Source organism: Pipistrellus kuhlii, unplaced genomic scaffold, assembly GCF_014108245.1.
Source record: "Pipistrellus kuhlii isolate mPipKuh1 unplaced genomic scaffold, mPipKuh1.p scaffold_m20_p_4, whole genome shotgun sequence".
Taxonomy (NCBI): domain Eukaryota; kingdom Metazoa; phylum Chordata; class Mammalia; order Chiroptera; family Vespertilionidae; genus Pipistrellus; species Pipistrellus kuhlii.
Genome location: NW_023425540.1, coordinates 43,144,153 through 43,171,989, shown reverse-complemented (window position 1 = coordinate 43,171,989; position 27,837 = coordinate 43,144,153). Strand labels below are relative to the sequence as shown.

At 34.4% G+C, this 27,837-nt stretch overlaps 1 protein-coding gene across 4 annotated transcripts in view; it reads left to right on the top strand.

Moving 5' to 3' along the window:
• Positions 1-27,837, top strand: part of TMEM161B (transmembrane protein 161B) — a 51,911-nt gene that overhangs the window by 22,678 nt on the left and 1,396 nt on the right. For 3 of the 4 annotated variants that reach the window (XM_036409788.2, XM_045571703.1, XM_045571704.1), the window contains 8 exons: positions 1,567-1,664; positions 6,029-6,185; positions 17,954-18,105; positions 18,629-18,689; positions 19,134-19,274; positions 22,035-22,148; positions 26,210-26,384; positions 27,620-27,716. In XM_036409788.2, coding sequence (XP_036265681.1) covers positions 1,567-1,664; positions 6,029-6,185; positions 17,954-18,105; positions 18,629-18,689; positions 19,134-19,274; positions 22,035-22,148; positions 26,210-26,384; positions 27,620-27,716 — 995 coding nt within the window. Of the gene's footprint in view, positions 1-1,566; positions 1,665-6,028; positions 6,186-17,953; positions 18,106-18,628; positions 18,690-19,133; positions 19,275-22,034; positions 22,149-26,209; positions 26,385-27,619; positions 27,717-27,837 lie in introns of those variants that run through there. The other variant, XM_036409789.2, reaches the window with a different exon arrangement.

Below are 27,837 nucleotides of genomic sequence, written 5' to 3'. Positions count from 1 at the left end.
TAGAAGATTAAGTGTAAACCCTCCTTCTCTGAATTCCAAGTTATTTTTAATTTATTTTAATTTATTTATTTTTTAAATATATATTTTATTGATTTTTTTACAGAGAGCAAGGGAGAGGGATAGAGTTAGAAACATCGATGAGAGAGAAACATTGACCAGCTGCCTCCTGCACACACCCCACTGGGGATATGCCCGCAACCAAGGTACATGCCCTTGACCAGAATCGAACCCGGGACCTTTCAGTCTGCAGGTCGACGCTCTATCCACTGAACCAAACCGGTTTCGGCTATTTTTTTTTTTTTTTTTTTTTTCTGCTTAGTATTATAATTGCCAAAGAATTTTTAAAATTTTTAAATTTTTAAGTTTAACTTAATCTACACATTCCTGAATATATGCTATTATTTTAATTTATATTGTACCTAATGAGTAAGTTGTTGATCAGAGATGTTAAGTGAGTTGAGCAAGTTCCTATAACCTTACTAAGAATCAGGATTTTAATCCAGGTTATTTTAGTTTCTACATTTCTTTTTTAAAAATTCTTTATTGTTGAAAGTGTTATATATGTCCCTTTTCATCTCGTTATCATCTCCCAGCCTGCCACACTCTACATTTATTTTTAACTGTTCCACCTTTATCTATTCATAGCTACCATGTTCAATATTTGTAAAATTTAATTATGTAATATAGTATTCATTTTTCAAACATTTAATTCTTACTCTATGCCTATATTCAATAATTTTATTGTTTTTACAGTAGTTTTTGTATGTTAAAATGCTTTACATTTACAAAAAAGTACACCAAATGACACTTTGTTTCTAGCAGTAATAATTATTTAATTTATTGACATAAATTAATATTTTTACTGAGATTTTCTCAGTTTATACTTAGTTGAGAATAAATGCAAAATTGTTTCTTGGTATTATAATTAATGTTATTGAAACTTAGTTTATTACTTTAAAAAAATATATATATATATATATATATATACCTTTAAAAATTAAATTTGGGAATAATACACATGCGTGCACCTGAAGATTTCTGTGGTTTCCTCCTTTTGTGATTCTTAGTAAAAGCAACCTAGTTGACTTTTCATGTTTCTCAATTTCTCGTGCATCTAAGTCTTAATATATTTCTATAGCTCTGACATGTTTATAGCTACAGATCTGCTTATATGTCTGTGTGTGTATATATATGTATAATTACAAAGAGAATGAATTTTGTCTTCAATTGCTTTTGCTTTGTCCCTAAAAAAGATGTTAGGTTGTCTTTAAATCTCCAGGAGATTGTAAGAGAAATGGGGTGAAATGCTAAACTAGCAATTAAGATTTTATTTTCATCACTAATGTGCCTTTTCCTGACAATCTGTATTTTCACATATAATAATTTACATCCATATTTTATAGTCCCCCTTTTAAAAACTTATTTTGAGTACCTTACCTTCATTTTGATGACTTATTAAAAATTCTTCTTTTTCACTGAAATTTCAAACTGCATTTGTAATTGGTTTGATACAAAACTTGGGTAGGTAACTTTTTTTTGTTTGTTTCACTTGCCTGATTTTTATAGGAAATATAATGGACACATTGAAAGTAAACCACTAACCATTCCAAAAGATATTGACCTTCATCTAGAAACAAAGTCAGTTACAGAAGTGGATACCTTTGGTAAGGAAAATCTCGGGTAAAGTGTTCTGTAAATCTCAGGTTTATATTATGCTAGTAAAATACTTTTATGTATCTGTTGTGGCTAGACTTTTTGTATTTTTTTCTAATCATTAAGTTAATTATTCAGAATATGAAATCTTTCTCAGAACTTAGAAGCTCAAAATGACTTCATTTGAATTGAATTTCACTTTTCACCTAACTTATAGTAAGCATTACTTTCCCATTTTTTAGCTGAGGCTGACTTTATACAAGTTTGTTACACATTGTTCATGCTGAGATCAGTGTTCATTATTTCGAATTCTAGACTTTTTGCCATCTATCCTAGTCTGTTTATTATAATGTGGCTTGCAGAAATGCATTTGTATATTTATATTGAATTATCTATATTTGCAGTAATTCAACTTTATGCTCACATTTAGTAGAAAAGAGATTTTAGAATAATAAACTGGATTAGGAATAGAACACTTTACTTCTTCAAATTTACTTTTTACCCATTGGGTATATCTGAATAAGTCATTCAGTTTTTTTCCCATGTATGTCAAGTATATATCCTACATAATATTAATAAAAGTCTAATATGCAAATTGTTCGACTGGGTGTTTGACTGCTTGCTATGACATGAGCTGACCACTAGGGGCGGCACGGGACATGGTGGGCATTGGCAAGGTTTGGCGCTGGCAGTGGAGGCTCTGCTGGCCCCCATGGGCCCCAACTAGAGTGGGACTGTGGTGGGATGGTGGAGCAGGTGAGAGTGAGGTGCCAGGCCAAGGCAGGTGTGAGGGGGGCCGGGGGGGTCCTGACTCCCAGGCACTGAGGAAGCTGGGTTGGGGGTCCTGATCAATTGTCCTGCAGGCAGGATGGTGGAGCAGGTAAGGGGGTGGTGGTAGGCCAAGGCAGGGTGCCAGGCAGGGTTGTGTGATCTGGGGTCCGATCCCACAGGCCACCATGAGGAACCCCACTCGTGCATGAATTCATGCACCGGGCCTCTAGTAATTATACTATATAATAACTATAGTGATATTAAATTTAAAATGAAATTATTTCAATCCTAGAAGAGAAAGTCGTCTAATGTGATAATCAAAACACTGACTTTCAAACCTGACTGTACCTCAGAATCACTTGAGCAGCTCTTTAAAAATAAAGAATTCTCATATCTACAGTTAGAGATTTAGTAAATATAAAGTGGGTCATGGGAATTTGTATTTTTTTTTTTTTAATGTTCAAAGTGGTTTTGATTTTTGAGCAGGTTTGAGAAGTAGTGAGGAGTTAAAATAATGTGTTTGGAATTTTTTATATGTTTTTTATTGATTTCAGAGAGGAAGGGAGAGGGAGAAAGAAAAACATCAATGATGAGAAAGAATCATTGATCTGCTTTCTGCACACCCCCTACTAGGAATTTGAGCCCGCAATCCAGGCATGTGCCCTGACCAGGAATTAAACTGTGACCTCCTGGCTCATTGGTCAGTGCTCAGCTGCTGAGCCATACCAGCTGGACAACCTGTATTTTTTTAAAAAATATATTTTTTGGTAGTGTTGAATAAAAATGTCATTATATAATTTGGCCCTGCTTCTTATATTAAATCTTACCATCCCAGAAAAACCTTCAGATTCATCTAGCATCTATGAAATATAAAATTACTTTGTGATTTAAAATGGCTTCAATATATTTGAAAGTAAATTCTACATCTACAAAGATTTTATGTCTATATGTGAAAGGGTGTCCTAGGACCCAAAAATGTCAGTGAAAAATAATTTAAGACAGTTGTCTAGTAGCATGAAGACTGGTTATGCCATCCTTTTTTCTTCTGTACTATTTTTCATGCATAATTTAAAACATTTAAAAGCACTTTGGCTTCTTTTAATAATTGTCACATTAGTTTTACTATCTTGTGTGTATCCTTACTTATATAAAATGTTCATGCACATGTATAAATGCAAGAATATATATGCATATCCCGGTTTCTAGTACAGACTTTATCACTTTTACCAATAACTAACATTATCAAATACTTATAAACTAATTAGCTTTAATAACAGCTTAAAATTCCATATTTATCAGCCATTGTTATAAGTGCTTTACCTATATTAACTCATCCTCATTAATACCCTTACATTCTGTGAGGTATATATTACCAAAGTTAAAAAAAAAACAACACATTAAAAAACCCATCATTATACAGAGGTTAAATAACTTGGACCGGATTACACACTGAATGTGGCAGAAACAGTGAGAACTAGGTTATTAATGAACTTAAAAATTGAAATTAGGGTAATGGGCTTCAACACACAGTTTTATCAGTGATTTGTTTACTTATACAGTTTCCAGAACTAATTGCAAATAATACTAGTTTAACAACTGGCCACAGAATATCAAGAGCATTTCACTTCATCAATATAACAAGGGAGATGTTTTATTTATGTTTATATTGATATATTTATTTGTGAATGCATGTTTGTGTGTGTAGGTAAAAGTAGAAAGTTTTTTTTTACCTGAACTTTAGGTACTCAAGAGCTTAATGGAAATTACTGGACTTGATACGCCCCTAAATTTTCTTTCGATTTCAATATCATATGAAAAGGTGAGGTATATAATTATATTATTGGATACAAAAAGAAGAATATAATACTTGGATTAAATAGATAGTAAAAAATATGCATAATTTGTACTTTTGCTCAATGTATATCTTATTGATACCTGAATAACTAAAAAGTATCTCTCAATTTGTGTTATATATTCATTATAAGTTCCTCTTAAGGAGCATAAGATCATTTGAATGTCACTTGGCTGTTTGCTGTTAAGTTCCCTGGAGGTAACCTTGTGTGCGTGTGGGCAGGCATGGAGAATTAGAACACTTACTTCAGTTTTTGTTAATAAAAATTGACAACAGATAACTGTCTGTCTGTTTCATCCATTTCCTTGTCCTTCTTCCAGAAAGTAATTCAGAAGGCTTAACTGCGTGACTTTAGAGAGGGAAAGAGGGCAGGAATTCTGCAACCACTTTAGGGTAGATTTTTTATACTGATGTTCAGAATATAAACATCACACTAAAAAAAACAAAAAACCTAAAGCAATTAAAGTAACTTGAACCAAATAAAAAATTTACTCAATCATAAAAGGATTTGTAATTTTTGCTATTACGTGATAGAGATGATGTAAGTTTGCTTAGTTTGACTTTGATATTTTAAATAAGTCTTACTTTGAATGCTATTTTTGAAATACTTTTTCTATAAAAGTATAATTTTAAAATAGCCTCAGGTATTACATTTTATAACTAAAAATTTTCCAAAGCAATTTAAGTCATTTTATTATCTTCCAGTGAGTACATACAGACTAATGTTTATGTACGTGCTTTATTTCCACATTTTTAGGAGGCCTTCTATAAAATGTTGTTGATATTTTGGACTATATTCTGACAGAAGCAAACTAGAATATTTGAAATGAAAAGGGAGAAGGAATAATATATACTTTCAGAGAATGCTAATTTTAATATAAACCCTTAAGAATGGAATAGTTTGTTGAAAGTGTGTGGTTTTATGAAAAATTGACAGGCATTTCATCAGCTTTTCTTACAGGAGCGGATAACTTATTAAAAAGTAGATTAATTTATTATTTTAACCTGCAGTAACTCAAAATTACTAATCCTCTATTAGTGCAATTAATAGCTATAACATAAAGTTTAGCATTCCTCATAGAAATTAATATAAGTAAAGCTGTAGTAGTCTACATTAGATTGTATTCTAAAGCAGTGATTTTCAAATAGTGTGCTGTAAGAATTTTTAAAACATGCCATACCTATTTAGTCTGGGGCACTGACCTCTTTTCCCTTAGATTGTCAAATGAGGAAATAACAACAGCCAACATGACAATAGCTGTCCGATGTGAATGAATCAAAATTATATATATATTTTTTGTCAGATGAGAAAAAATACATATTTTTTGATGTGCTGCAGAATTTTAGTAATTAGTTTATATGTGCCATGAGATGAAAAAGGTTGAAAATCACTGTTCTAAAATATAGATTAGATTCTTTATAAGTAAGTTTGATTTATAACTTCTGTAAAATAGAGCTAATCAGCTAAGAAAATACCAACTCATTTTACAATCATATTTTTAACAATTTAAATAATTTTTTGTAATCATTTCAGGTTTATTTTAATTTCATGTAGGTGGTATTAAAATTTAGTTTTGGATACCAACCTTCTTGATCTCTTTTTAGATTCTCAAATTTGTAATCCTTACATTGCAAAACACCAAATAGAATAAAGTCTAGTATGATTATAGTTAATTATATTGTACATAAACCCTTTCTAAGCTGTTTATGAAAGTTTAAGTAAAAATTATTTTTTTAACCTTTATTTTTCAGCGTTGCATTACTTTCCAGAGTATCAGTGGCTGGTGGATTTCACTGTGGCTGCTACAGTTGTGTATCTAGTAACTGAAGTCTACTACACTTTTATGAAGCCCACTCAGGAAATGAATATCAGCTTAGTCTGGTGCCTGCTTGTTTTGTCTTTTGCAATGTATCCTTCAAAACATAATTAATATCAACTTATGAATTTGTTTTCCTTTTGTAGCTAACACCATTAAATCTCATCTCATTTAAAAAATAATGTAGATCATTAGAGAAGTTTTCTTTGTTGAAATCCTCTTTATTTAATTGAAAAAATTCAAAATAGAGGTAAATGTTTAAAAAAAATTGAAATGCAAGAGAAGATGGCAGTTGCCTTTCCTTTTAGGATTTCTTCCATAAGTTTAAATGTTAAGTGATAATGGTATTCTTTAATTTTAGATACTATTGCACCTTTCTCCTTTTTTTCTTTCCTTCTGTTTCCAGAAAGTAAACAGACTTTTTGTGTTGTTAAATCAGTAGTCAGTTTTACTTACACCTATGAAAATATTAATAGCTAAGCATTGTAGTGTACTATCGATATTACCTCCCACACTGGTTGTCTAAGACTGGTTTTCTCATGTGTGTTTATGTTTTTGTTTTTATATATTTTGTAATTTTCTGGGAGATTTTCTCAACCTTCCCAGTGCTTTAACTTCCACTATAATTTTTAATTTTCAAGATCTTCTTTTGTTTCTCCTCCCCTACTTTATGGAATCCTATTTGTTTTATGATTACATTGTCTTGTGTCTATTTGAGATACTGAGAGATTTTTTAAAGATTTTCTTTATGCCAAGTATCTTTTCCCTCTAATTTGTTCCTGTTTGGTTTGGTTACTATCTTTCATGTTAAAGACTTCTTAGAGAGATCTGGTGACATTTGCTTGTTTAAGTGTGAGACACCAAAAGACTGAATGGAAGCTCTGAGCAAATGTGAAGCAATTTGTTAAATCACCTGGATCCATGGTCGACAAAGTGTGGCTCTTCCACAAAATACCATGGCCTGGATGAGTCTATTTTGAAGAAGAGGCATTAGAAGAAGTTTCAAAAGAAATTTCAGTCATTGTACTGTTAATATTTGGCTCTGTTGACTGAGTTTGACGACCACTGATCTGGATAGGCCAGAGATCCTCACCAAAGCATAAATCTCCAGACTTCTTTGAGGCGAGGAAATCTTAACTCATTACTTTTTTTAAAGTAATTACTTTTAGTAGTGCTTTTTTCCTAATACCACCAACAATACCCACATTCATTCACACTTTTACCCTGATCTGATCAGTTCCTCAATCCTTTCTGGGAGTTCTGCAAGTAAAATCAGATGGCATCTTGGCTTTCTGATTAAGCTTCTTCATTCTCTCTAGTCATTTTCCACTTATCTGCCAGCTTTCTAGATTCCAAAATTTTACTGCTTTTTTTTTCATTCATTCACTGTATTTATGTACTTAAAAACAGAAACATTCTTTTGCCATCACTTTGGTTTGGATTGGAGAGAGGACAAAAGTAAGCAGATGTGACTAGTCTGCTATTTTATCCATAGCTTTATATTGTCTCTTTGGTAAGATTCTCTGTTTTCTGTTGTTTGTTTGTTTTCAGAAACTCTTTGTTAGTCAGATGTTTGATTTCTTTGAATGATTCTTTAATTTTCTTATCTCCCCTTTTATTTTATCCTGTATTTTTTGTTTTTCTCTTAATTTTCTCTTTTAACCCCTCTGTTGAAATTTTTTGATAACTCTTATCTTTTTAATGATTAGGAGCTTTTTCTTTGAATGTTCCATTTCCATAGCACTCATGTGTCATGGATGTATAATATCTTTTTACTTCTAAGTGCTAGAGGCCAAGTGCACAAATTTGTGCACTGTGGGGGAAGGGGGTCCCCCTCAGCTCAGCCTGCACCCTCTCTAATCTGGGATCCCTCCTCTGCCAGCCTGATCAATGCCTAACTGCTCCCCTACCAGCCCGATTACCCTCCCCTGCAGGCCTGGTCGCTCCCACTGCCTTCCCCTGCCTGCCCGGTCACCTCTAACTGTCCTCCCTTCCCTTCAGGCCCAGTCACCCTGAGCTGCCCTCCTCTGCTGGCCTGATTGCCCACAACTCCCTTGCCCTGCTGGCCTGATTGCCCCTAACTGCCCTCCCCTGTTGGCCTGATCACCCACAACTGCCCTCCCCTGCCGGCCATCCTGTGGAGGCCATCTTGTGACCATATGGAGGGAGTCATCTTTGTGTGAGGGTGTGACGGTCAATTTGCATATTACCTTTTTATTATATAGGATATTAATATATTTAACATTTTAACTTGAGCCTTGCATTGTTTATTTTGAGTTCCCCTCTCTCCCTTTTTGTTTTAATCACACTTTTGTTAAAGAATAGAGGCCTGGCACACAACATTTGTGCACTGATGTGAGGGGCTCCCTCAGTTTAGCTTGCACTCTCTTATAATCCAGGACCCCTTAGGGATGTCTAAACTGGCAGACATTTCTCTCGAAATCTGGGACCGCTGGCTCCTAATCGCTCGCCTGCCTGATTGCCCCTAACCACTTGCATTTCTGCCTGATAGCCCCTAATCACTCTAGGTGCCTGCCTAATTGCCCCTAACCGCCTCTGCCTGCCTGTCTGATTGGCTCTTAACCGCCCTCCCCTGCCAGCTTGATTGCCTCTAACCACCTTCCCCTGCTGTCCTGATCGCCCCTAACCACTTCTGCCTTGGCCCCCACCACCACAGCTTCATCTAGAAGTTGTTCAGCTATCCAGTCTAATTAACACATTACGTTCTTATTATTATAGCTTCTTCTCAGATGGCTCATGATCTTTGAGTATTTATTTATATTCAAGAGGGTGGTATGAAAATATTGCAAGTTTTTTGTAAGTGGCGGGAGTTTATTGATTGGTGGAATTTTTATTGGATGAATTGGAGACCTGCTAGCAATCTTTTTTAAAAAAAAAAACTTTTTTTTAATTTATTGGTTTGAGAGAGAGAAATTTTGGTTCATTTTTTCGCTTAATTATGCATTCATTAGTTTATTCTTATATGTGCCTGACCAGGGATCGAACCAGCAACCTTGAGTTTAACTAGCTGAGCTACCCAGCCAGGCCTGACAGCATTCTTGGGAGGAACCTCTAAATATCAGTGTCTGCAGGTTGTTGAGCTTATCATTTTTTCCAGAAAATATTTGTGCATTTTCTTATCTTTGGGGGAATGTCTGACAGCCAGTGTTGTAGTAGCTGATTAGGGAAGAAGACTTAGAGACTCAGTATTCAGTATGCAGGCAGTAATTTAAATGTGAGTCTCTGTACTACCTTCCCTTGTTTTCAGCTCTTCATTGTTACCCCAAGTTCTGTCTAGTACTCCCAAGCTCAATCTTTTCTGGATTAACATTAGTTCTTCTGGATTCTGCCAGAATTGGGGAAGGACCATCATCTAAAGAAACTATGTAACTAGGTGAGACAAAAAATCTGAGAAGTCCAGATCAGCCAATCATTCTGTTTTCATCCATTCTGCAGCCTTGCTTTCAGAGGTACCCACTATGTCTGATTCTTAATTTCCTGGGTATATAATTGAATAAATTGTCTTTTTTACTAGGTTCCTCCTATTATAGATCCAGCTTAGCAAAGAAAGCTGAAACCTAAAAAAGTTATTGCTTGTCTATATACTTAGAGTCTTCCAAAATTTGTTGAAATCTCTTTTCTCTTGTCACCTTTTTTCCTATTCTTTGCTTTTGGGAATTTATACTCTCCTATCTATATGGTTCATTTAGTTAGAATTTGGGACTAAGCAGTTTAAATGCATGTCTTATATCTTTTATATTCAACCAGAGACTGCTAACCTGATTTAAAGCTGTAAGTGGATTTTATTTAAATTATATGATATGATTTGACATTCAGCAAATCTGTGCTATTTCTTTCTTGACTCTTTTGGATTGATTTAGGTATAATTTAGACCAAAGAGCCAGAGCAAAGCCTTAACAGTCAACATCTTCCCAAGTATATATTGTTCTGGGTAGAAATACTGGTTAAGCTGTTGTCAGTTGTGCTAATTTCAAGGCAAGTTAAAATTGGAGCATTTAAAATATTACTATTTAATTATATATGTGAAAATACCATTTAGTCTTATGATGTTTACATAGAAATGCATATTCTTGATACTCAGTTTTATTTAATGTATATTCAGCCCGTAATATCTACTTACCAAGAAATTAGGAAAAAATATACTTAATTGGTTATTCCAATTATTGTTTATGTGAATAAATTTCATCTTTCATTTCAGTGATGCCTAATGTGAGAGCAAAGGTCCCACACAATCTTCAGCACTGACCTGGCTCTGCTTAGTTTTAAGCCGTGCTCTTGTGAAAGGCACCAAACAATAGCATCCCTGCCAGAATCCAGTAGCTGCCTGTCTCTCCATCACAGAGATGACAGAAAAGGCTGAAGGGCTTTAGAATCCAGGCTATTTTCTGCCAACTTTGACCCTACATAAAGAGGTTAGGGAAGAAGGAAAGTAGAATCATGTCTATGCTTGGGTATGTGATTTTTCTTCCAACTTGTACCATGTGAGAGAATGACCTAGTGTCTTCCATGGCATGCAGAAAATCAGAATCAAATGCCAGATATCCAGATTAACACCAAGGAGGAGTCTGTTTATAGCCTATCTTTCATCTTAGTTATACCTTATCTGGTAAGCCTTTCATAGCCCATGAACACAGTCTAGCTGCAGTGACCCCTGTCTGGCTTCTCTTTACTTTCTTGTAGTATGTGCCTACTTATTAGTCAAACATATGTCTCCATTGATTACATAGGACAATAGCTCCACTTACTTGTAGAGTTCAGGTCAGATTCAGAAATTCTCTGTATAATATCCTTTGTTAAAGTGGTCCCCAAATCAGACATATATAACTTAAATAATTGGCCCACTTAAAAGTGATGGAGAAAGTATATTTTATTTTCATGATTATTCCCCTCCCTCATTTGTTGTATTCAACATACTTATATATTACAACAAAATTTTTACAAAATCCTGAAATCTCTAAAAATCATGAGAATGACTTTTTTAAATGTATAACCCTAAAATCTTAAACCCTGGAACATAAAACAGAGCCCCTCTTGTCATCAGCTCTGCTTTTTGCTTCAACTGATGCATCTTAGCTATATCACACTGCTTCCAATCTTACTTCTAAACCCAAACAGATACTCTCCTACCTATTTATAATTCTAACCATCTATTTGACCAAGTCTTTGTGTTCCAATTCCATTTATGCCAAGTTACATGGTGTGGGAAGGTAAAGAAAGAGTAAAGAAAGCCTTACAGTGAGGATAGAGCAATTGTAATAATTATCTTTTTAGGTTGATGGCCCATGAAGTCTTAGACATTGGAGAAATGCTGCTGATATTATAATGTGAAGCATATTTTTAATTTATGAAGGAAGGAAAAATAAAAAGGTAAAAGTGGTTTTTAAAGAAAACAAATTTTCTGATGGAAGTAAAACTTTTAAAAATTAAAATAGTCTACAATCAGATTTTTAAAAGAACTTTCTCTAATGAATAAGCTGTATCGCAGAGTAATATTGCATCAATTACGTGAATTTGAGTGAGAAAAAAGCTATTCTACAAAGTGATAAAGCTTCTCAGTAGTCCTATTATATTTGGTTAAAGGACTGGATCATTAGTCACATTTCCACAACGCTTATATTTTACAATGTGGATGGTTTAAGGTACAAAACCCTAGTATATATGTTTTTAAGGGTGTGTTTTAAAATTTTAATTTTTCTTGATTTCCAGACATGAAAATTTTATACAAAGCAAAAAGTTGTGAATGATTTAAAATGAAATAAATTCTAAGGTTATCTGTGTTAAATATTCAATTTTGTATGTAGATTTGTAAACTAAAGGTCTGTAATTTAAATGTTCTATTTGTTTGCAGTAGGAAATAGACAACAACAGCAAACTTAATCACTTTTTCTAAATTCCTTAAAATATTCTAAATTACTGGGTTCTTACTTCACAAAAATAGTCTGCTTTAGAATAAAAAGAAAAACACAAAACTAAACCCTGAAGTGAACTGCATACGATATCAAGGTCTCCTAATGAGAAAGAAGCAGAGTCAAAGCTATTGAATCTGAGCCAAGATACTTGTCTTGAAAATTTGTGTATAGCTTTGTCTCAAAGCTTTGTTTCTTTTATAAATTTTTAGAGATATGTGACATTAATGCTGCCAAATTAATTCATCTTTCAGGTCAGAAACCTAGCATATAGGGAACTTACTTGGGAGATAGGGCTATATTTCTGTTTATTAGTTTATAATTGAGTATGACTTTTATTTCAGCTTGGAAATTTATCATTTTCCTTCTGAATCTAAAAGTTTAAGAATAACCTTTGTTGTGCTTTATCCAGGAGATTAGATAATAGGTTTTTTGTTTGTTTGCTTGCTTGCTTATTTGCTTCCTTGCTTCCTTTTCTTTTTAAAGAAAGCCTGTGTATTGCCCTTTTTAAAATATTTGGCTATTATTTCCTTCTATAGTCTGGCTAGGCTTAGGCTGGCTGGCTATAAGCTTCTTGAGGGCTGAGTTTTACATATGCATAGTACTTTTTTAGTTTATCTCTGAGAGAATTTTAGGTTTCTTTTTAACTAAAATATACTAATTAAACCTTTATCTCAAAATATGAAAAAATATTTCAGTTAAAAATTATCCAAGTTGGTTGTTTTGTTTCTTTTCTTTTCTTTTTTTCTTTTTTCTTTTTTTTTTTAACATTGGAAGACAGTTTAAAGGATTTTACTTGCCAGGCCATCGAATCGATGTATTTATTGTTAGTTTTCAATGTACACACTAAAGTAGATTCTTGGTATAGTTTTTAGGTTTCTTTGCAGTGAGAATGCGTAGTATGTTTTTTTTGGTATTTTAGTTGTCTTTCTTATGGAAAAATAGATGTGGCAGGTTTAACCCGCAACCAAGGTACATGCCCTTGACCGGAATCGAACCTGGGTCCTTCAGTCTGCAGTCCAACACTCTATCCACTGAGCCAAACCAGTTAGGGCTAATATTATATTCTTTATGAAAACCTACAGAATGATCTATGAAAATAATAATAGAGGGTTAAAGATGGGGGGAGTTTATTCATAGTGAAGGTACTTGCCCAGTATTCCCACTATGACAATAATAGATAAATGCCATGATTTTACCTAGTAAGTGTTTTTGGTTATACATTATCTGTAAATATAGAAGGCTTATTTTGGTATATCATCAAACATTATTTGCATGATCAGGTTGTATTTATGTATAAAGGAAAAATCAGTCTAATTTACTTGGCAATTGTGGACAATTTATGAAAAAACATTCAAAGGAAATAAGTCTTAGAGAAATTTTATTTTGAAATCCATTTCTATAGTATTTCAGATGTAGTTTACTTTTCTGTGTGAATAACTTACTGCTTTCTGTATGTGAGCTGCATTCTGTGTTTGTTTTTTTTATAACTGTGGAGCTGAGGATGGATTTTAAAATTTTCAAGGGTTGTTTTGGAAGATTAAAAACAGAAGAGTATGTCACATACAGAAACTGTATGTGGCCCTCAAAGCCTAAAATATTGACTATCTGGTCCTTTACAGGAAAAGTTTTCTAACCCCTGCTATCATGTCTGGGGATTCTTGGCTTTCCTTTCATATTTAAGAGTCAGACACTAAAAACAGTTTGGGAACTGTGCACGCAGGATTTGGTGAGCCTCACTGAAGAATGACTTGGTGATGCTGAAGTTAATGTCTGTAGAGGAGAGTAATCTCCTACCGGAGTGAACAAGCCTGTGTGCATGCTTCAAAGGTGAACATGCCTTTGAGTATGTTGACTTTCTCTTAATTTTTCTGTTTTGAGTACAGTCGCTTCATTCTAAACTGCTGTACCTCGAATTCAGTTTCTTCAGAGGCTAATCTTAGGTTTCTGCTGGAGTCAGAGTGGAGTTTGTTACCTGGCTGCACAGGAAAGTAATGGAGAGTTAGGAGACAATTTCTACTTAGATAGAGGTCAGCTCCCACAGGTGTTTTCATTTTATACCCACACTGCTGTGTTTTGTAGAATCTTGTACCCTCATAGTTAACATTTTCATGAGAAAGTTTAAAGGTTTAAACACAATTAAGAATTAATTGTATCCATAGTAAAAATTAATTTAGCTTTTTTGTCCTTGAGTACATTCCCATCTTTTTGATATTTGAAGTTTTGTGTTTTATTCAGTTATAACAAAAACGTCAAGCTATTGCTGAAAACTAGAAATCTTTAATTTTCAGAACAGCCCCCTGAGGTGATGGATGTATAATATTAGTTGTACTCTTACAAATGAAGAAACTGAAAATAAAGGAAGGTAAAAAATTAACTTCACTCAGAGGATCACATAGTAAGAGTTGAACCAAGATTCAGCCTGGCAGTCTAAATCTAGAGAATGCTTTCTTCCTTTTAAAAAAAATATATATATTTTTAGTATTGATTTCAGAGAAGAAGGGAGAGAGGAGATAAAAACATCAGTGATGAAAGAGAATCATTGATCGGCTGCCTCCTGCACGCCTCCCCCATCACCACCACTGGGGTCAACCAGTGTGAGATGTGCAACCCTGACCGGGAATCAAATTTGACCCGGTTAGTAGGTCTACACTCAACCACTGAGCCACACCAGCTGGGCAAGAGAAGGCTTTCTTTATAACTGTCACACTACCATATGAAGTATTTGGCAAGTAAATTATAGTAGGAAATGCTTTGAGTTTAGAAGAGGAAAACAATGGTCTGGGCTGGAGAGGTAAAGGTAAGCTTTATGATGGATGTAATTATAGAGCAAGCATGTCAGACTCGAGGCCCATCCCACAATGAATATTTTTGTGGCCCAGCCAATATAACAGTATGTAAGAAACATTTTAATAAAAATTTTGTAACAATTTTTACAATATGCTGTTATACATAATTATTCTTTAAAAAATATATTTTTTATTGATTTTTTTACAGAGAGGAAGAGAGAGAGCTAGAGTTAGAAACATTGATGAGAGAGAAACATCAATCAGCTGCCCTCCTGCACACCTCCTATTGGGGATGTGCCCAAAACCAAAGGTACATGCCCTTGACTGGAATAGAATCTGGGATCTTTCTGTCCATAGGCCAATGTTCTATTTATTGAGCCAAACCAGTTAGGGCTAACTATAATTATAAATAACAAACTACAGTGTTTGCTAATGACTGATTACTATAATCATGTTGCATGCATTTCTCTTACGCTCAGGTACACCATTTCTCCACTAATACTAGCATCGAATAGTTTAGCAACTGATTGCTACATCATTAGCCTTGGACTGACTTGTTTGGTGTACGCAACAGGAAATATTTTGCTTTCAGATAACAAGAAAAATAGGTTTATTTGTGTTATGCCTATTAATTTGTGCAGTTAGTAGGTGTCTGATAAGTTAATGTTCAAGAAAAAATATTAATCTTTTATTAAAATGTTCTATTATTTTATGTTACCGATTATTACTCATTTATTTCAGCCCTTTGTATTCAGCATGCCTTTATCGAAATAAACCTACGTTTCTATGAAAATTAAAGCTTTTGTTTTTTGCTGCCCACATAAACTTAAGCCTTGTTTATTTGGCCCGTGTTAGCCTTTGAGTTTACCATGTTTGATATAGAGCTTCAGTCTTAGTAGGTATATGGAAAGGAAGAGGGTAATTCTGATAAGTTATGACCCATGACTGACATAGATGTTACATTTAGGAGATGGTAAATACACCATTTGGGTTTAGGTGGAGGTTTGTGGACTAATGAATAAAAGCTTGAACATATGGGCATAGACAAGTGATAGTATCTATACTAATAATAGAGGAATATGCAAACTGTCCAAGGCCAGCGGGGGGTTGGGGGGGACAGTTGGGGTGACCAGGTAGGCATGGGTGGGGAGCAGTTAGGGGCGATAAGACCTGCAGGCAGATGAGCAGTTAGGAGCAAGAGGTCCCGGATTGTGAGAGGGATGTCCGACTGCTGGTGAGGAGTCCCGTATTAGAGAGAGTACAGGCTGGGCCTCTAGTTAATAGAATATTGTTTATGTATTTTATAATACATTGTGGGTTATGGGAAGGTTCTGTTCTAACAATAAATTGTTGATTGTAAGATTTACCCAGTATTCAAAATGAATTGAGAATGCAGGAAGTATAAGATTTTAGGTGTTTGTGGTATAGGATTATATTAGATTAAAGTATTAATGATTATAAGGAAGATCATGCTTCAGGAATAAAGCTGCATCTGATTTTGTAGGGTTTTTTTCTTTTAGTGTTGACATATCCATTCATTTATGTTAACCCTCACCTAAGGCTAGTTTTTTATTGATATTTAGAGAAAGTGGAAAGGAGGAAGGGAGAGGGGTGGAGAAAGAGAGAGATATATATTGATGTAAGGGAGACACATCATTTGATTGCCTCTTGCATGCTCCCAGACAAGGGCCAGGTATGGAACCTGCAACCCAGATAAATACTCTTGACCAGGATTCGAACCTAGGAACCTTTAGTGCTCAGGCTGATGCTCTAACCGTGGCCAGGGTATTGTTAACAATTTTTGTAATTCATTTGTATGGAAACAAAGCTTGGTAGTGGGTGTAATCTTTGAGATATTTCATTTTGGTAGTTTGATATCAGTTTTGGCTAAATATGTTATTTTGCTCTTTAGTGTAACTAAATGAATGGGAAACTTTTCACTTCTGGATTCCAGTATCCATTTTCAGTAAAATATGAAGCACTTTTTCCCCAACCTGAACTTGGAGCCTTCAGGCATTGAGAGAGATAATAGCCAGAACTCAAAAGTGGTTCAGTTGTTCTAGTCGTTATGCTTATGGTTGCTGGCCTTTTATTATATAGGATTGGTAAGTGAATAGACTGCATCCAGATGGCCTAGAAATCCCTACCGCCTCTAAACTAGCTAAGTGTTCATGGGCCAGTTACTTAACCTGTCTGTGACAGATTTTTTTTAAAATCTATAAAAGTAGTAATAGCTGGCTAATGGGATAAAATTAGTTAATTGGTAATGCCTAATACTTAGCAAGTACTACATGACAGTTGTCATTATTTTCCCTGCTTGTCATACAGTGGTAGGTAAAAAATGCTTTCTATATATTTTTTGCCAAGCACCTTATTTGGTTTGGTGGGTTTATGCCTTCAAGGAGAACAAATTGGTATAATTAGAAATGTGGGTTCTAGTTTGGATCACCTATCAATCTGATGTTGATCAGTTAGTGAGAGGGAGTTCAGATAAAATGATATCTTTAATATTTTCATATAAAATGAAAATGTTTTAATATTTTTAATTGAACCTTTGGCTGTTTTTGAGTATTCAATTGGAATTTGTTTTGTTCACCATGCTGTGAAATGGTGAACCAGATATTTAGTTTTGTATCACAGCTTACCAAGTGAGTATTAGAAATTCTTAGATTTTGAGTTACTGGGTGATTTATAGTTGATTCCTGTGACTTGTGTTTGTTTATTCAGTCTAAATCTAAACTACTTAATAAACATGCCAAATAAAAGATAGTTTCCTAATATAACCTCTACTTTGGCTTTTCATGTCACTGAGAACCTATGTCATAAAATTACTAATCTCCTAGTAAAATTTGAGTCAGACAAACTAGAAATACATTCTCTTCCTAATTGCAACAATCTGTGTGTATGCACTTAAATGTTACGGGTTTCACTTAGATTTGTTTCATTTTTTTATGACCTATATCTTAGAAAACTTCAAATTTTCACTATGTTGTGAGTTTCCCCCCCCCCCATTTCCTTCCAAAGAGCATGTTGTAGAATTAAAAAAAGTAGTCAAAATTTATTGGAATTCAAGTCCTGTAAAGATGATTATGTCTGACTCCCGCAAAGTTATTTGTGGTTTTTCCTGAACTTTTCCTTCTGCAGCAAAGTTCTATTTTCATTAACTACACACTATTTTAAAGTAAAAGACGGTGGTGAAAGATCAGTCTGTGTTACCTTTGGATTTTTTTTCTTCGTGAAAGCAATGGCAGTCTTGATTGTAACAGAAAATTATCTGGAATTTGGACTTGAAACAGGTAATTCATACAACTTTAAAAATCAGTTTTGCTTTATCTAGTGTTACTATTTTTTACTTCAATATTCAAGTAAGTTTTACATCCGATAAGTTTTTAAAATTAGAGGTGCATATTTTGCAGTGTTCTAAATAACTAACCTTTATTGTTATTAAGTAAGATCTTCCTTCCTCTTTTGTTTTAGCTAAGTTTTTTTGTTACCTTTCTTCAGACATGCACTCTTTCCCCACTTCTTCCTTATAATTAAATCTTTCTGTAATGCTGAAGTTTACTCACATAAACACAGATGCAAACCTTAATGCAAATTTTATGCACATTCATGGAATGAACAAATATCAAAAGGATGTTTTCAAAGACTGTTCCTACTAGTAACCAAATTTTATTGCATTATGGCATGTTAATTAGCACATGAAAGAGCTAAACTAGTCACTTCAAAGTTTAAGATGCTCTGTTTTCTAGCATTTTATTTCCAAAGAAAGATTCTGTATTTTATGTCAGTGGTAAGAATAATATTTTTCCCCTACAGGATTTACAAATTTTTCAGACAGTGCGATGCAGTTTCTTGAAAAGCAAGGTTTAGAATCTCAGTAAGTTCTTTTTTTTTTTTTTTTTTTTTAATTAAGCATTACTTAAATTTTTCCATTTTTAGTAGAATAGATTTATTATGAGTGGTTCTTTATTTGTAATCAGTGAAAGAGTTTTAAATAGGACTGTCACTTTTAGAAATACTCTTTTAATTTTTACATTTGTATAAAATTAATATCTTTCATAGAATTTTTACATGTTCATAAGAAATTCTATGTTGAATATATAATAGGTTGGATTGTTCAAATGTGGCCTAAAGAGATGTCTAATTTAGTTTATAGTTCACTAAATTCTGCTATGGATATTTGGATAAGTGCAGTCCTTTTGTAGAAGTTCATTCTTTGTGTATTACTATTGTGTTTTTTAAATGATTGACTAGAAGAAAGAAAAATTCCTAGAAAGGTAACTTTAAAAATTTATCAGATTTTTAAAAATTTTATTTTTAGGGGTCCTGTTTCAAAACTTACTTTCAAATTTTTCCTGGCTATTTTCTGTTCACTCATTGGGGCTTTTTTGACATTTCCTGGATTACGGCTGGCTCAGATGCATCTGGATGCCCTGAATTTGGCAACAGAAAAAATTACACAGTAAGCGGAAAATGTACATAAGCACATGCAGATAAATATATGTTTTCCATCTTAATGAAGGTATATTATTGTGATGAAATCATACATTTTTATATTGAAAATTAATTTGATGTCACACTACTTCTTTCTACTATAAGCAAGTTTATTTTAATCATTTCCAAATTTTAAGTCCTTGCTTTAAAAAATATAACATCAATTGCTAAATTGTTTTACCTGTTAGAATAGAAATGTCATTATTTATGTTAACTTTTTAACCCAGGACAGTTTTTGATATTGTAATTTCTACAACTGAACTGAGGATCTATGGAATATTTTATTAAAATTGTATGTAAACTTATTTAAATTTAATTTTTTTTAATTAAAAATTTTAAAAGTAAAATATGTATACATAAGAGGTGTTTGTGCAACTCTTGTTAGAATGATGCATCGTTTTATTTTGGGGATTGTTAGTACTGTACAATGTCAAATATCATAGACTACTTTCAACTATCAAATTTTATTTTAGTTCTCAAAATGGAGATATAATATTTGAAAACATATATATAGTTCAAACCCATTTACTATAATCTGTGACGGATTTGGCCCGTGGGCCTTGTGTTTGACACATGTGCCTTAGCAGAATGACAGGTTTATAGATCCAGCTCATAGCCACATCCAAGTTCCCTTATCTTTTTGTTTTGCAAAAGAAGCCTGAGTTGAGAATAGTTTTTTTGATATATGCATTTATAATCATTAAGTTTCTGAATGATCATTTCCTAACACTTCTGCTCTTTAAAAACTCATACTTTAATATTGCTGATTCTGTAGTGTTTTTATATTACTATCTCTCTTACCTATGTCATTTTTTTTATTTTAATTTTGACAGTCTTTTTTCTTACCTCCATTTTTTTTAGATATGTGTGTATGTTCACTTATTCTCACCTACCATTGTACACTCCTTCATCCCTCTTTTTCCTCCTTTTACTCAGCATGCTCTTGGCTACATCCTGCCTTTCTCCCACCATTCCATCTGTCTAATGGCTTCTTTTAAAACAAAACCTGGTTCTCCCCCCTTCTCTACACACACACTTCAGTCCACTAACCCCAGTGTTATGATTTAAATAAGCTGAAAGGGTGGGTGGAGGGGATCCTTCACCAGCTACTGAAACCGCTGTGGGCTGCTCCTTAATACTAGAGTGTTCCCTAGCAACACTGCATACCTAATACTGCTGCTTTCTTCCCCACGCCCGAGGTTTGCCCAGCCTGTGAGATGAGAGAGTCACTTTATAAAAACATTAAAAACATTTACTAGTGGTGTTTTGAAGTGGGCGTGGAGGCACATTTTAGTTTCTTTTTAAAACGTGGCTTCTTTTTAAGATTTTTCACTTTAGGCATTTAGAGTCTTATTTTCAGTTTATTGTAGCCCCCACATTCTGTTGTAGCACTCTGCCTGATACAAGGGTGTGGGCAAGCCTATTTTGTTGTGAGAGTGGCATGACTGGCACAAAGAGCAGCTTTCTCCTCACCCCCATGGCCAGGCACTAGTACTTGTTTTAATGCCAGAGCTTAGAACCAGAGTTCCACCTTTCCCTATCCGGTGTTCATGGTTCCCAGCTGTGTGTGTGTGTGTGTGTGGTGTGTGTGGTATTCATGGGTTCCCAGCCGTGTGTGTGTGTGTGTGTGTGTGTGTGTGTGTGTGTGTGGTATTCATGGGTTCCCAGCCGTGTGTGTGTGTGTGTGGTGTGTGTGGTATTCATGGGTTCCCAGCCGTGTGTGTGTGTTTGTGTGTGTGTGTGGTGTGTGAGGTGTTCATGGGTTCCCAGCCGTGTGTGTGTGTGTGTGTGTGTGTGTGTGTGTGGTGTTCATGGTTCCCAGCTCTGTGTGTGTGTGTTTTAAACCTTCCTGTTTAGCCCTTCACTGTGGTTGATAATGAAAGTAGTACATGGCAATAAAATAATCTGAAGGATTTCTCTTTTTTTCTAAAATAAGAAAAATCTAGTCATGTATCTCTGTAGGGTACACATTTGGGACAACACTTAATGAAGGTATAGCTCATACCTGAAACCTTTTGCTCTATTAAAGTATATTGCCTTATTAGGAGTAATATAAATTTCTTTGGTTAGTAAAGGATAGGGAAATTTATTTCATGTATTTTTATAATATCCAAGAAGAAAACTTATAAATTATTTATGATTATAACAACATAATAAGAACAATATACATGATCATAATATATTGAAAGTTTCCTAAGTTGTTGCAATAAGTTCCATCTACTTTATGCCTTCTAATATTATGGACCTTGCTAGTCCATATAACTTGTAAATAATGAGGCATGTTGTTTTAGCTACACTGAAAATTATCAAACAATAACTCCTGTATACTGAAAACTCTATGAATTCATTGATTATGTAAAGTTAGAGAAACATTTAAGTACCTGTGTATTAAATCAGGGAAATAGCAGGGGTTTCTAACACTGCAAAAGAAATTAACAGATTTAGATTTTAATGCTATATCTGCCGTTGACATGTAATAATTGTTATGAGCAAGTCCTTTAACTTTCATGGATCTTATCTGAAAAATTAAAACAATGAAGTAGTTTTGCAAGGGTTCAAATCAGTGTTAATGATAAATGCTAATGATAAATATTAAATAATGGTGATAGTAGCACCTTAAATATATAGAATACTGTAAATAAGTTTTTACCTTTGTTATGTAAGTCCCAAGTTTCTGTAGTTTATTTTGTTTCTAGATTTTTATGTCTATTTCTTACATGCTTTTCAGAACATTGCTTCATATCAACTTCTTGGCACCTTTATTTATGGTTCTGCTCTGGGTAAAACCAATCACCAGAGACTACATTATGAACCCACCATTGGGAAAAGAAAGTGTCCCTTTGTAAGTATGGGTATTTGAGGGTTAATTTTTGTTTCATTATATAATAAAAAATGTTATATACTGTATTTAAAAATTTTAAGGAGAATATTAGGACACTATTTTTAAAACAATAGAAATGCTAAAAATGTGTTATAAAAGTGAAGCCTCAAGTCCTCATTTAACTCTTTGTGATCTTTATTAATGAATGTGGATGATTATTACCCTGCATTTACATTATTTTGAATACTTACAAGTTTTTCCTACTTTTTCAGTTATTGTCAAATTATTTTATATTTTTCTATTGTCATTATGCCTGCTTTAAAGATACTTTGTGCAATTCTTTTATTGTTTGATTGTGAAAATTATGGAGGAAAAAAATAAGTATAAATGGAAATTCATATATAAAGCCCCCATAGTAGTTATAACATTTTACATATTTGCTTCACCCTTTTTTTTGTTTTGTTTTGTTTTATGTAGTTTTTCAAGTATATCAGAGGCATAACATTTTTATTCTTTTGTACTTTAGTGTGTACCTCTAAAAAATAAGGACATTTTCCTGTATATCAAAATTTTAAATAATGCCTTGACATTATTATCTTTAATAATATTAGGTCATATCTCTCCACTTAGCTATATTTTAACAGAAGAAGATGGTAAGGAAACATAGAAATAATTTACTAGAGGGCATTAATAAATGTATTTGGTATGTTAACTCATTAGCCTTGTGAAATGATGTTAGAGTAATAGAAAGATTCATACAGAGCTGGTTTAAACCCCAGATCTGATTTTCACTAAAACTGTCACTTGAGGGAGATTATTTAACTTCACTGAGCCTCTGTTTCCCCATCTGGAAAATGAAGATAATAGTATCCACCTCACAAAGTTATCATTGGAATTAAATGAAAGAACACATGTAATGTAACCAGCTGGAAATAAGTGCTTAATAAATATTCCCTTCAGTGCTTTGCCTCATCAAAATTAAAATAGAAAATTTTGACTAGTCATTGACTCCACAGTGTGCATTTTATGCTATGTATACTTTTAGATCCAGGATTTGTCTTAGAGTATATAATCAGTGATAAGCATAACTTTTTTTATTTTTATTTTTAGAGAGAGAGAAATGTTGATGTGAGAGAGAAACATTGATTGGTTGCCTCTTGTCTGCACCCCGACCTGGGATTGAACCCCCAAATTAGGTGTGTGCCCTGACAAGGAATGGAACCTGGAACCTTTTGTTATATGGAAAGATGCTCCAATCAACAGAGCCACAATGTTTATTAAAAGTTAATCTTATTGAATTAGGGAAGTACCAGTAAAAGTTAGAATGTTTTCCCCCAACACACACACAATTAAGCCTTAAGGGTAAATAAGTATTTAAAAGTGGGTCTCTCTCTCCCTCTCCTTCTTTCTTTCTCTCCTTCCTTCCCTCCTTTCCTTCTTCCCTCCCTCTAGCAGGCCCGAAACTTTCCTCTTTCTTAGAGTTGCCTATGTTTTTCTTTCTCTTAAACTTAAACTCAAGGGCTCTTCTTTTGTCTTTGAACTTGTTCCCTGAGCCCATGTAGCCCAGCTGACTCACTTCTTCCACAGTTCACTTCTGTTTTTGTGTCTTTCTAAATAAAATTTTGTTTGTATTTGGGGGGTGGGGAAGTATATATCCTGAGAATCCTAGGACTCTAGACAAAAATCTCAGAAATACTTCTAACTAATGTCTTTGATGCTGAAAGCATTCCCCATCTTTCTTTGAAGTTTGGTCATAGATTTTGGATTTTATACTCCTATTATTATATTCTCTGATTTTATATTTGCTTTAGTTTAATTTGGAAAATAGGAAACCAGTATTCATGATGTATCCGTCATACACCAGTTAGTATGCTATGTGTTGATACTTTACTTATTTTATCTCATTTATTCTTACAGTGATTCTGTGTGTGATTGCTGTTCTCATCTCATTTTATAGATGAAGTAATAGACTCAGAAATTAAGTAATTTGGCTAAGGTTATTCAGTCAGATTTGATATATATAAAGCACTTAGCACTTACCAACAATCATTTCCCACTTTTACCCTAACTAAACTTTGTGCAGGTTAGTAGCAAATACAATGCTTAAAGGAACTGGAGATAAATAATTTTGCTTTGTGTGTATATTAAATTATAGGAAAAATGTGTTTTATATGAAGACCTAGTATTGCCTTTCTATATCTTAATTTCTTTTGTTTCATCCCCATTTCTGATCCATTTCATAAGCAATTCAAACAAAATTTCAGGCTTGTCTCTGCTCTATCCTGTTCTCTATTTGTTAGACCATTATATTAAACTAGAGGCCTGGTGCATGTAATTCGTGCATGGAGGGGGGGGGGCTGGTGTCCCTGAGCCCGACCTGCTCCCTCTCCAATCTGGGACCCCTTGAAGAGTGTCCGACTGCCAGTTTAGGCCTGATGTCGTGACAGTTGGACATCACTCTTGCAATCTGGAACTGCTGGCTCTAATCACTCGCCTGTCTGCCAGCCTGATTGCCTCCTAATTGCTCCCCTGCTGCCTGATTAACATCTAACTGTTCTCCTGCCGGCCTGATTGCCCCCAATTCCCTCCCCTGCAGGCCTAATCTCAGCCCCAACTTCCCTCCCCTGCCGGCCTGGTTGCCCCTACCTGCCCTCCCCTGCCATCCTGATCTCACCCCCAACTGCCCTGCCAGCCTGGCCGCCCCTAACTGCCCTCTCCTTCAGGCCTGATCTCACACCCTACTGCCCCCCCACCCCCGCCAACTTATCTTGTGACCATCTTGTAGCAACCATCTTGTGATGATGTCATGTGATGCCACCTAGTCTTTCATTACATAGGATGATTAGACAGAGGTGATTTTTAATTTTTGCTTAAAATTCAAAGTCCATGTAGTAGATTGAGAAAGAATGGCTGCCCATTCATCAAAGAAAATGTGATGAAGAAGAAAGCAAGTGACAGGTTTTTCGCCTATTACATGGACTAAAAGGTTTATGGAAAGGTCTTTATTTGTAGTCAGAAGCAAAAATGGTTCTAATAAGTTTCAACCCAGAAATCTATTTCATTCCATCCATATGTTCTTATTTAGCATCAAAAATATAAAATGTGGTCATTTGTGTATGTCCGTGACCTCATAAGAAGAAAACCAAAAGTGAACATAGAACATATACAAGGTAACCTAGAATGACTTCAGGAATATGGAGAATTGTCTTCTGCCTGTCCTTTACTTGGGTATTTTATCCAAGCTCAGGCTTCTTCTTGAGATAACCCATTAGATCAATTTACCAAATCTTTATATGAGGTTAGTTAAATAATCTGAGTTAGAAGTACTACTTAATGACTATTATTATAAATCCTGAACTGATGAACTGATAAACTGAGCAAATATTTTTTGATTCACCGCTTTATTCTATTCCCTTCATTTCCATTATCTGTCACCCTCCAAGTCTGTGTAGTAGCTGTCCTCAGGATGCTGTCGGCCAAGCCCCTTGTTGCACAGCTCCGAGAGCAGTGTTGTCTGTAGGCCCCCTGGAAGGTGCGGGGCTGTGGGTGGCCTTGCATCTTCTAGCCACAATACAGGACAGAGCAAAAGTAGGTTTACAATTGTTAGTGTACAAAACAGAGTCTATGCTTGTTCTTTTTATTAAATACTGTGTTGTTTTCCACATGGACAACTGTAGACCTCAATAGTTGCACAATCTCCAGTGCTTTCCTTCTTTCTTCTTCCTAGTCTCCAGGTTAAGAGCACCCAACTTCTCTTTTTATTTCACGGTCAATTTTTTTCCCCATGGAGAAGGATAGATAGAGAAAAGGATTCTAAGTACTACTCTACTCTCTTTCTTCCTGTAGATATCTGTTCCTACTTTAGTTTCATGAAACAGTCATCTATCTTGTTCTGTTATGCCAGTGAAAGTACTTCGTTATGTAGGCAGGTCTGTGGCAGAGTGGGATACTTTTGCTTTGTATCTCCCAATTGTAGCTAAGTGTATGTTTCTGACTGTAGGTTATGGTGAACATTAACACATAACTAATGTGCTAGCATAATATGATCTTTGAGAGCACCGTGTCAACTTTTTGATCTGTAGAATGACAGAAGCTACATTCGATACTCTGCGACTCTGGGTGATAATCCTGCTGTGTGTTTTACGGCTGGCCATGATGCGCAGTCACCTGCAAGCTTACTTAAACCTAGCCCAGAAGTGTGTGGATCAGATGAAAAAAGAAGCAGGCCGAATAAGTACAGTGGAGCTACAGAAAATGGTAAGTTTTATACTGTAATTAAAATGAAAACTAGCAAATACTGTTATAAGAAAAAAATAATTTGGTTGTAATTTTATAATATTTTTATTGTAAATAAACGGGTTGATTTTATACAGACATCAAGAGACTTTGATCTGATTTTGGTGTTAGAAGAAAGGGTTGTTTTTTTTAAAAAAATTTCCCTCCCCCATGGTCTTCACCACCCAGTTCCTGCCCTGCCCCAGGCCTTCACCTTCCTATTGTCTGTGTTCATGGGCAATAATGCATATAAGCTCTTTGGTTAATCTCTTCCCACTGCCAACTCCCTTCCCTCTGACCTTCATTAGTCTGTTCCATGTAAGAAAGGTCTTACTTCCACTTCCTGCCTTAAGTGTTTTAAGCACCTTACAATAGTGTGCTGTAAAGCTCTGGTGTGTCTACTGTTACTAAAATGAAAGACATTACAATATATTGTCAAGCCTTTATGAATTAAAGGGTAGGAAATATTAATTTTAGTGACTACATTTTTTTTTTAACATTATTCCAAAAATTGACCATGAAACATAAATGTTTAACTTAATGGGGATTCCAGAGGAGAAAAGTGCTAGGAATCCCTCAAGCATTATAGTGGACTGGAGATTTAGCCTGGTCATGTCTTTTTTGTTTTGTTTTGTTTAGAGCCCTTGTTTTTTACTTCATTTATAAATCAGGGGTATTCATCAACATTCCACATTTTTCTGTTTGTTATTTTATATATTTTCATAGTCTATAATTATTTGACTTCAGTCAAATATGTTCATATAGGATGGGGACTTGATGCTTTTATTTATAAAGGGGCTTTGCTCATGGATTAGTCTGTTAGATTTGCCTGTTACTATTATTTAGTTTGTTATTTTTTTTAGGTGTCTGACTTTAAAACAAAAATTGCTTATTTTGTTTTATATTGGAAATGTAAGTGAATATATACTATTTGAATTTTTGTGGTTATTTTATCCAATTTATATTAATCACTAAGAACTTTTTAAAGAAAACTGTTTTAATATTTTCACATTTAAAGAAACTTATCTTCAAACTGAGCCTTTCTGAAGTCAGTTTGGGGACATTTATAATGAAGTACAAACTTATTACCATTTAGCTTCGTTTCCATGAAAGGATTTCTTATCTCTTAAACAATTCAGTTTGACAGTTATTTGAAAGTATAATTCACTCGTAACATGTTAGCCATATTAGACACTGAAGAATGTTGTTGGTTGTAGGTGGCTCGGGTCTTTTATTACCTCTGTGTCATTGCACTGCAGTACGTGGCACCTCTGGTGATGCTGCTTCACACAACTCTGCTTTTAAAAACACTAGGTAGGTGTGCCCTGGCAACCGGGAACATGTTGTACTTTCCACCTGTGGTTAATAATGCTTCTTGTTACCCACAAGGAAATATGCATCTTAAAATTATTCCTCTCTTGAAAAGTTTGAATAA